Source organism: Leptodactylus fuscus, chromosome 4, assembly GCF_031893055.1.
Source record: "Leptodactylus fuscus isolate aLepFus1 chromosome 4, aLepFus1.hap2, whole genome shotgun sequence".
NCBI lineage: Eukaryota > Metazoa > Chordata > Amphibia > Anura > Leptodactylidae > Leptodactylus > Leptodactylus fuscus.
This window is the reverse complement of record NC_134268.1, coordinates 85,995,710-86,007,182: the sequence shown is the minus strand read 5'-3', so window position 1 is coordinate 86,007,182 and position 11,473 is coordinate 85,995,710. Positions and strand designations below refer to the sequence as shown.

Below are 11,473 nucleotides of genomic sequence, written 5' to 3'. Positions count from 1 at the left end.
AACAAACTGCTGGACTGAGCTGAAACCCAGGAAGTGACAGGGAGAGGAGATAGGAGGGGAGCTGAAACCCTAAGACGGCAAAATTCCTTTAAATTACAACTGAAAAAGAGGTTTTCTGGACTGTATTTACATTTTCGGTGTATTTGCCTTTCTGACACGGATATATTACATATATAGTTTGGGGTTTTTTGATGAGAAGAACTGCATAGTCTAAAATACCAGAAACTTGATGGGTAGCATTAAAAATCAAGTTAGGCTGCCAGATATTTTCCTTGAAGCATCTATTAGCCAACAAAAGCTTGCAGGTCCTTCATTCTGAGCTTCACGGACATACACACAGCTTTAGACAAAATTTCCATAACAACCAAGCCATTTTTGCTTTAGTCTGGGTTTCCCTAACCATCCAGCATGCAGATCATTCATTTTTAGCCACACAGACATACGCACAGTTTTAGACTAGGTTTCCATAAAACACACACACACAAAACAGACCAGTGTGAAGCTGGGTAATTCTTCTAGTATTTAAATAAATTGTATTTTTATTGTATCTACAGACTTTCAACAATGACCTCAAAACAAATACAAAGAAAAATATACATTACATTGTTGTAAAACAATCTACAACTACATTTTACCAAATAGATAATACATCATATTGCAGCAATACAGTGGTGAGCTAGGTACAAGCATAATGCGATATGATGCAGGTAATAATCATATAATAATAATAACAATAATAATAATAATAATAATAATATATAATCTACGTTTTCCTTCAAGTAAGGTGCTATATAATATACCTTAGAGAACTGTAGTTACTGTACTTTGTACTAATGGATACAAAATCATTTGTTTCAGAGAAACATACAGTATTGATGTGACTTTATAATAAAAAGAGTAGAATAATTCCAAAAGCAACCTAGTCAAGATAAATTGTCATCAGCAATTGGTTGAAAACACAGTCGGAATTGGGGTATTTATAAGTAGCTTAATATGCAGAAAAGAGCTAAAATTTGTTATATTACTAACTGTATTAATGACACAAATATTGCCAGAAAATCAAAAGTTGTCTGAAAGTTTAGTGATGCTTTATGTGTTATGTCATTGATAATGTAAAGAGCAAAGAATTATTGGTATATCTATTCCACTTCTCATTACAGTACAAATAGAATAAGCTAATAAATACAAATCATTCAGAAATAGATGATGCTGGTAAAATCAGTGTCAAGATCTTCTAAAACCTTAGTAAGTGAATTACTAGATATCACAGCTAAACAGACTTAACCTCTTAAATAAATACAGCAAACACAGTGTAAACATAAAAAGCAGTGACATAATAAGTGCAATCCGCATAACAGTGATTTACAATTGTGCATAGAAATATACATTGTGACATTTTTATAGTGTGTAGCAACTAAAATTTGAAATAAATCCAAAAGTTTTATCTTTGTTTCAAATGCTTCAGAAAGGTTTGTAGTCCATTCTCTTTAATGTTTTTACTAGAATTTTTGTCTCTTAATGACTAACCAGAAATATTACAGCTGAAGACACTAGACACAGAGCTCTAAGGCCAATTCAGATGGCTGTGTGTGGTCCAGGTAATACCAACTGTGTCACATTTTACAGACCAACCACAGCTCAATTGAACCATACTCACTATCCTAACCTATGACGCAGTGAGTTCTGGTCTAACTGTCGGTCTGATTCTTTAAGTATGAGATATACAGTATATAGTGTATCTACAGTGCTGGAACTGACAATATCATAGATCACTATGATGCATTAAGTATGGTTCAGCTAAGCCATAATTGGTCCAAGAAATGGAGTTGTCACATGGACCACATCATCTGGCCCTCACACGGGTTTCTGAATTTGACTTTCAAGGTGTTGGCCACTTTCAGACCAATAATGAGAGACAAATGTTATGGTTTGTATAATAAAAAGTTGTACAATTTTACAATATACTTTCTGTATCAATTGCTCATAGATTTCTAGATCTCTGCTTGCTGTCATTCATTCTGCTTACCTCTAGTGGATAAAAGTCTGACCATGGTCATATGATTTACGGTCCATGGTCATGTGATGAGCTCACAGGTGTCGCTCGTTATAGTCACAGCACAATAATCAGACATCTGCCTGGTAATCAGCTGTGCACCTGTGTCCTCATCACATGACCATGGACCGTAAATCACATGACCATGGTCAGACTTTTATCCTCTAGAAGTAACAGAATGAAGGACAGCAAGCAGAGATCTAGAAAACTGCGAGGAACTGATAAAGAAAGTATATTAGAAAATTGTATATCTTTTTATTGTACAAACAATAACATTTGTTTCTCAGTATTGGTCTGAAAGTGGCCAACCCCTTTAAGTGTAAGGTCCAATGCAGCAAATTGCTAGCAAAAAAAATCTGCGGAGAAGACCACGGCATATCTCACAGAAAGTTCGCACAGTTTCTCTCTGCGAACCTATAATTATCATTGTTATACCTATTCCGAAAACACCAGCGTTACCGTAAGTATAATTGACGTGATACGATTTGTAAAAAAACTTAAACGTTTTTGAAATCACAGCATTTCCACTGTGAATATTTTTCTGCAATGTGTGGACAGGAGTAGCCAGAATCCACTTTGCAGTTAATGTGAAATGTTATGTTTTTTGCATTTCCACCATGGTCAAAACACTGCATGCTTGAAACGTGGGGCCTGTATTCCCATTAAATAACAAATCTGGAGCATCTATTCTGAAAACTGTATGAATAAACTAGGAGTATCCAGTTAGTGCTGAAAGTGCCATATTGGTGTAGAAACACGCCCTTGGGAGAGGGTCAGTGGTAACAACCAGTTTTACAAGTAACCGGAACATAGGAACAGCACAATGCAGAGTATTAAGACAATGTGCCCCAACATTGGTATTTTATTGGGTAAAATATGAAATGTAGTAGAGCGTGCACCAAATATTTCTAACTATTTGTTACTACATCAAATTACACACATGTAAAACAACATATTGTAGGATTTAGCATAAAGATATTTTTCACATTAGTAAACAATGAGTTTCTATACTAAATCTAGAATAGGTAGTGTCCTCTGTATTTATGAAACAGTTGAGACCTTTATGAGACCATCTATGACATTTAAAGCACTTCTAAATTTTGCCTTTGAAAATGTTTATGTAAGAGGAAAACCAATACTATGTTCTATTACAGCATGAGAGGTGCTTATGAGTACAGACACATTTTAAGGCACATACTGCAGATTAGTTTAGTGTTCGCCCATGAGGAGAGATCTACATGGATGAACGTGTCAAAAATCTGACCCACTACATGCCTTGCACCAACTTTACTATATGTTTTACGCTGGAGACACATGGAGTTTTTGTTGCTTTATTGTTCCAAATTTTACTTTTTTTTTCGGCCAAAGCCAGGAGTGGATTCCGCAAGGATGAGAAGTAGAAATCCTTCCTTTATATTTCCTATTGAATCCACGCTTGCATTTTTTGAGCCAAAGTCAGGAGTAAATTAAACAGAAGGAAAATATCTAAGGCCCCGTTCACACGAGGAGTGGAAGGGTGGATTTTGGCACCTCGCGTCACTGTCAAGGCCAAAATCCGCCTGCCATGACTGTCGTGGCTTCTGACAGTCAGGGCTTTTCCTTCCGGAGTAGACTCAAATGAACAGGCCGACCCCGGAGGTTGCTGCCGTCAGGCGGACGCCGCGGATCGACGAACCGCAGAATCCGCCTGAAGAAAGGGCAGATCACGAGTGGTCTCCATAGACCACCATTGTGAAGGTGTGGATTATGACGTGGATTCTGTGCCATAATCCGCCCCCTCTGTGCCCTTGTCAATGGGCCCTAAGGGTCCATTCACATGGAGGAAAATGGCACTAAATTTGGTGCCGAATTTCAGCGCTGAAAAAAAAAGCCTCCCATTTACTTCAATGAGTTCCTTTTTCTGCTAACAGAACTGAAATTTTGCTAGCAGAAAAGGGAACCTATTGAAGTCAATGGGAGGCCTTTTTTCAGTGCTGAAATTCAGCACCAAATTCAGCGCCATTTCCTCTGTGTGAATGGACCCTAAATGTTTCCTTTATATTTACCATTCTTTTTCAAGCAACTCCTGACTTTGGGTAAAAAAAAAAACAAAAAAAAACAACACTGCAACAACCACTACTAAAAGTATGGCACTATAAGTGCAAACAGTGTCCATGGCCCTTTCAAACAGCCAGTCAGCAGAGGTGCTTGGAGTGGGACCATCACCATACTAATTCTGAATAAGAATAGGCCATTTTAAAAGACTGGATAAACCTCTTCAAGGTTGGGTTCACACGTGGCATAACTGCTGCAGTTTTACAGTCGCAGCAAAGTGGATGGGATTCTAGGAAATCATATCCCCACTTTGTGGGAAAATAAGCACAGTGGCAATAGTGGCAATATCCAAAACCGTTGAAGTTTTGGAAATTGCAGCCTGTCAATTATACCTATGGACACTACAGGTTTCCCCATAGGTATCAATGAAGAAGGAAACCTCTGCAAACTTTCTGTGAACAGTGCTGCGAGACGCTACATGGGGCCTTAAAAAAAGATAATGGCAAAAATACTCAAGTCCATTGAATTCAATGGGAATGGTACCATGGTACTATAATATCCACATAAGGATCATAAGGTAAAATACTGTAGATTGTAGTGTTGTATGCAGTAATGTAGTTCTCTTATATGCAGTACATTGTCCTCCCATTATCACTAAACTAGTAACTCTGAATTGTCATGCTATATCTCTGCACATTATAATACAAAGGCTAAATTAATAAGTTATCATTTTACAATTAATCACTTAAATATGTATGAGAAACTAGAAGATAGAAAAGTGCACAGAGTGCAAATATTCCCTTATGCTGTCCTGTTGAAAGCTATCTGAGCCATTTCATGATACACAGTGTTGGACTATTATTGAGGCAGTGAAGTCCGTTCATTATTCCCTATTGACTTAGGCCAGCACTGCACAAGCTTGTTCATAATACCTGCCAACATTTTCATTTCCATTACTTTTTAGCTGGAAATTCATGTGAGGTTAGAAGTACAAACATCATAAAGAACAGGAAATGGAGATATTTAGCAAAACATTTGTTAGTATGAACATTATATCCATGTGCCATTACAGTAAGTATTACATTCATGGAAGTGAAATCTGTATTTGAAGAGGTTGTACAAGATTAGAAATTATGGGTATGTTATATTCTAACAGTGCCGCTCTTCTCCATGGCTTAGGCCTGGTATTGCAGCTCATGCTACTCACTTAGATATGGTTGATGGGCAATATCGGATAAAAGCATGGACATAAGTAGTACTGATTCTGGAAGAAAAGGATATCCAAGATTTTCAGAAGTAGGTTTTTAATTCCAAAGATCTAAAGAAGTGAGTAGATACAAACTAGACTTTCATTCTTAAACCCTTTCAAATGGTGGACACAAGTTCTTAAACTTTCCTGCTGTGAAGATGTGTTCTAGCTTCTGGCAATAGACACAGTAAGAAGCCACCTTAAACTCTTAAAGTGGCCACTTAGGATTTTTAGAGATTTAACTAATGATAAATTTTATTTATATAGCGCCAACATATTCTGCAGCACTTTACAAGTCATAGGGTTCATGTACAGATGAGACATTTAAGTGTAATAAGTCGATTCACACAATAGGACTGAGGGCACTGCTTGCAAGAACTTACAATAACTAAGAAATAAAAAGTGAAAACAGTATAAAAATAACAATATAACCATTATTCATTCTTTAAAGGGGTATTCCAATCTCACACATTTATTGTATATCCATGGGATCTTGAGGACCCCATTTTGTGTCCATTGAGAATAGAGAGTTGACCATGCTTAGGCTCCCTCGCCATTCATGTCTATAAATGTTCTGAAAAGAGCAGAGCCTTCCTGCTTGGCTGTTCTTGGCACTCTGATAGTGAATGAAGAAAGCAGTGCGTGACCAGCTACTCACTGCTCAGTTCAAAGCAGTCAGGGGACCCCAGTCTCAGTACTGTGGATATACCATAATTGTCCCAAAAAGGAATAACTCTCTCACACCACAGCTCCATTGGTCCCATCAGTCCTCCAGCAATGATGTCACATAAATCATCCATGATTATCACAACCAATCACTTGTCTCAATGGTGGTGCTGGTATGTATGTGACATCATTAATGCAGGACAAGTGAGAATCACCCTGGAAAGGAGAGTGAATTTAACAGATATGTAATGGCAAGGTGTATAGGTGCAGCGGTAGCTAATAATAGGCTCTGGAACCTGAGGGAGCACATGGTAGGTAGGTGCCCCAAGATAGATTTTGCATTGGGGCCCTTGGGCTTCAAGTTACGCCTCCGGTCTGATAATGGTTACTGTCTTTCATACTGTTTTTCTGCTTTTAGGCAAATATCTTGGAATTCCAAAAAAACTCCTTTAATATGTGAACATATTCAGGAAGTTACATCCATGAGCATACGCTGATTCCCATATAACAGTGCAGTACTAGATACTTAATGCTGTTAGAAATACTAGTGAGGTTTGTAAAGTTGGGGCCCCACGTGGCATAAACTGCAGCATTTTACAGTCACAGCAAAGTGAATGGGATTCTAGAAATCCCATCCCCATTTTGCATTAAAATATGCGCTGAAGACACGCGGCACTTTCGTAAACCGTTGCGGTTTTGCAAATCACAGTGTGCCAATTATACCTATGGAAATGCCAGTGGTTTCCCTATAGCTATAATTGAAGCAGAAAGTCCGCAGAGGAAACTTCTGTCAAAAGCGCCGCGGGAAGAACCGCAGCGTTTTCTTTGTTGCGAGATGCCAGATGGGGCTTTAGCCTAAAAGCCAGGTCGGCTGAGTATCCCTGGCATTTTACTTTTGTCATGAATACCGTCTGTCCAAATGTACCCACTTGTATTGTACTTTTCTGCTGCCTATCTTTACATAGCAAACTCATTTTTGGCACATTTTGATGGACCAACTAGAAACACTATAAGCTGAAGAGATATGATATTGACTATAAAAAGGCAATTTTTTTCAGACAGCAGCAACAAAATATTTATAGTCTGACAAAGCCAAAGTTTTACATTCTAAATATCAAGTTGGTCCAGTCAAAAGTGTCACTAAGTGCAGAGAAACATGGTTCCTCCAACGCAATGACTACAAGGAATCTGCACTACATGTGACTTATTGCTTATGGCTGTGATTCATCCTTTTATTAGATTGTAAACTACTCATCTTATTGAAAAATGGACCACCCAGGCATGGAAACACTGATAGCGTTCCAGGCTAAAAGGGTGTAACAGCTCGATATCCGGTGTCAAATACACTCATTTAGCACAAATATGTGTAAGCAAGGAGAGTTATAAAACAGGAGAAAGCCAACATTTGGGCAAGTAGTACAGTTGTGAATGTTCTGAAATTTTGAAAACTATATAACAACCAGAAACCATTGCATTTACCATGGCATTCTAAGCATATGCCTGTGTTACAGCAACAGGAAAGGACATTTGAGCATCTCAAAGTCTTGGAAACAGTTGGTAAGACTCAGAGATTCTTGAACAAGGCAGTTTTAGCATGTGAGACAGGAAACGGTGAAATTAGCCTAGTCATGCCAAGACCTGCCCTCGTTTAAATGGCAGTGGTCCAGCTGGTAAATGCCCAAGTCATCTCGCGGAAGGTCACAGCACCAGATCTGCTCAAATGTCTCACAGCAGACGCCACACAGCAGTGTTTCTGAATAACAAAATACAATACTTGTTAGTTCAACAGTTCACTTTGTTATTTTTCCCCTAATTCATTATTTTTATTACTTTAGGCTGTACTACTCTTCAGACCTTTATTACTTAGAAGGAAAGTTAGCCAGAATTTCAGGGTGAATTCTCATTTTGCTGATACTGTTCTGCCAAATGCTCCTTAGCAACAGACAAGAAGGTAACAGACTAAAGTGTGTTGCTGTAAGGAGCATCTCACTGAATGTTACATGTAAGCATAAAATAAGGTAAGTAAGTGCATATTTCACCATGTTCATCAAGGATCAGATACAATAAATTCATGTAGATTGGTTTTTACTAGAGGTGACAGATATGTTCAAAATTCAAGATTTATCATAGTCATAGATGAGGCTTCTTTACAGAAAGAGCAGTGAATTTATGGAACTCATTGCTACAAGATGTAGTGATGACTGTGGAAGTTCACAATGGAACTGGATGCCTTTCTTCAAAGTAAGAATGTCACAGGCTATAGGAGATAAAACATTTGGGATAGGATTTAATCCAGGGACTTACTCCAAATGCCATATTCAGAGTCGGGAAGGAGTTTTGTCTTCCAATGAAGCAAAATGACATTGGCATTAGCCTTGTTAAGTATTGTTTTTTTTTTTTGCTTTCCTCTGGATTACGTTGGTGGGTTTATAGGATGGACTGGTGTGTTTATCCAACCTTACATTTCTATCAACAGTATGTTAGAGTGATTTGTAAGAATCAATAAAAAAACAAAATTGACTGCTTTTTAGACTTTTACAATTATAATAATTTTGTAGGACATTTCTAGAAACTTCACTTATAGAATTAACTTCCCATCATATGTATTAAATAATGAAATATTTTTCTATTAACTATTTGTGTTGGTGTCCATTTTGTCTCCTGATCCTAATGTCATGGCAGCACATAGAATAAAAGGCTCTATATATTATTTGTATGAGGACATACAGGTACTCGTCAAGTTTGGGTAATTCACTGATCCCTGTCCCTGCAGAGACCTTCCCTGGAGATTAGATTTATGGGGGATCTTCCTCTTTTGGGGAGGACTTGTAATGGACCCCAACTGAGTGAGCACTCTTTGTCTGGCGCAGTGCACTTTTTGTGGCACTGGGATGTAGAAACCATGATATTGGGCTTTCAATAAAATAACTCATCAAACTAGGTGAGGATTTTTTCTGTCCTTTGGAATGACGTACATTTTTATCCCTTCCACCAAACTTCAACCAACCTGCTTATTACTAGTCTGGAATATGTCACTGTTCAACAGGTGCCTCAGACACACTACAGCTTTCTGTATTTGCCTGAAATGAAAATAACAAATGATGATTAAATTAGTTTTATAGCATATTTGTTAAAAAACAAAAATGTGAAATTTTTAAAACATGTATGCATAAATATAACTTTTGGAGGTTACAGGTCTTAAACCTTTCAGCTGCACTACTGAGAACTTTTCATAATCCACCCTTATTGTAATACTCAACCTTTATCACCAAAATCTGGACAGGCTTTTACAATTTCCTTCAAATTAGCCAATCTTAAAATTGTGATATTGTCTGTTTTACCCGTTAAGTTGAGCACGCATGCTTCCTTTCAATTCCCTCTCTGTTGGACTGCTGTAGACAGCTGAGTACAGTGCTTTGGCTATCTCCCAGAGCAGCCATAGTCAAACTATTCAAGCAGGGGTACAAGGGACCCCCATTCCTCTGAAAAGTGGAGGGCCCAGTGGCTGGACCCATTCCAATCTATAAATTATCCTGATTCCAGTGGGTAGGGATTAGCTCCATTTCATCAGAATACCTCTTTATGTACATACTTGTTTTGTTCACGTTCATAGAATGTATTTTGGGTGTAAATTTATATATATATATATATATATATATATATATATATATACACCTGTACATATACCTTCCAATTAGCTCATTTAGCTTCAAGATATTCTGAGCTTTTATTTACACATCATTCAGTTCATGCCAATGAGTTGTGTTGATATAAAAGATATTTAATAATTTTTGTTTGTTCAAAGACCTACCATTGCTGCAACCTGCTTGTTAATAATGTAGTGCATTTTGGAGTCTGTCAACCATGGATGTTTTAGAGCCTCGCTTGCACTCATTCTCCAGCTAGGGTGAGAAGGAATAATAAAAATAATTAGAAATATAACAACATCCGATGAATACATGAAGATTACTAATGTAAAAACATAGGACTATGTACTTTTCTTTAGAACACTTTCTTGTAATCAGTTTATTGAGATCTCGCTTACCACTTTTCCTTTATCAGCAGCTTGGAGATGAAATCTTTAGCGTGTTCTGAGATATTTTGGAATTCTTCTCCTTCAAAGTCAAATTGAGATACTATGATGTTATTTAATGTTTCACTGTCGTCTTCTCCTAAAAATGGCGAGAGCCCGCTCAGCCTAATGGTTAAAAAATGTATAAAATTAAAAGTATTAAATAAAATGTAGTAATGCAAAACATCTGCAGCTTCATGCTGAATAAAACAGTCTGTCACTTCGATTTTCAAAGGTTGAGTAAACTCTAATGAAACAGATGTAAAATTTACATGCAGAACCAAAATAATATATAGATGGCTGAATTTATTCATTTACATTAATTAGGATTATTCTTTCCTAACCACACTGGCTGGCCTTGCAGCCTGAACCACAGTATCCAGGTCTCTAGGATTAGTTACAGTTCTATTAACAGCACAAAGCCCCCACTATTTTGCAAAGTTGCCTCTTTGGAGTAGAGCTTCTCCTTGAGCAGAACCAGTAAATGGAGTGAAGACAGTTGGCAGCTCTCTCCTTCCAAAAGGCGTTCATAGCTCTCCATCAACATAAAGAAAACTAGTGCCCTCTATAGGTTAGATTGTTGTGTACATTGCTGAAGGTGATCCCAGTCAGGTTTTTATATCTATTAGGGATCTGACTTCAACAATATCTATGTAGTAATAACATGTACTATTAGCCATTAATAGGGTTGTCCAGGAATTTTTTTTCCTGTAGGCTAGAGAAGGTGAAAAATAAAATAAAATAAATAAATAATACATACAGCTTCACTCAGACCCTGCCAGCCTCTATTTTTAGTGCGGCTGTGGATTGCATAACAGGGCAATTAGGGACACTAAATTTGAGGTTTATATGGATGTGACGTGGTTTAGTATCCTAAATCTCTGTGACAGGTCCCTTTAAGCCTTCTCTTTTCATTGTCCCTATACTTTAACCCATTAAGAACATGACATAGTTTAAGGACTAAGGACAAGAGTTTTTTTTTGTTTTGTTTTCACATTCTAAAAGCTAACATTATTTTATTGTTGACATAGCCATATAAGTGCTTGTTTTTTGAGCAAAGAGTTGTACTTCTCTACTACCCCATTTTGAAAAAACATTTAGCTTATTGATCTATCAACTCTTTCTTAATGGGATTGCAAAAAAAAATTATTTTTGCCATCTTTTTTATGTCCTATATACCTATATTTGGTGTGGTGGACTGGGCATGATAAAGGTAACCACCGCCGTTGTCCGTATGCAGCCTCTCCGCCTGGAAACCTTTTTTTTGCACAGACACAAAGTCGTACATGCAGGACTTTGTGTCTGTGCAAAAAAATGGTTTCCAGGCAGAGAGGCTGCATACGGACACTGGCGGTTACCTTTAAATACCCATTCAAATGAATGGGTTTTAAAGCTGATA

General features: G+C 37.4%; 1 protein-coding gene across 3 annotated transcripts in view; it reads right to left on the bottom strand.

Moving 5' to 3' along the window:
* Window positions 1-510: 510 nt before the first annotated feature.
* MYLK4 (myosin light chain kinase family member 4) overlaps window positions 511-11,473 on the bottom strand; it is a 123,166-nt gene continuing 112,203 nt past the window's right edge. For all 3 annotated transcript variants that reach the window (XM_075270747.1, XM_075270748.1, XM_075270746.1), the window contains 4 exons: window positions 10,048-10,200; window positions 9,814-9,904; window positions 9,010-9,082; window positions 511-7,755 (listed from right to left, as the gene is read on the bottom strand). In XM_075270747.1, coding sequence (XP_075126848.1) covers window positions 9,035-9,082; window positions 9,814-9,904; window positions 10,048-10,200 — 292 coding nt within the window. In that variant the 3' untranslated portion in view covers window positions 511-7,755; window positions 9,010-9,034. The remainder of the gene's footprint in view (window positions 7,756-9,009; window positions 9,083-9,813; window positions 9,905-10,047; window positions 10,201-11,473) is intronic.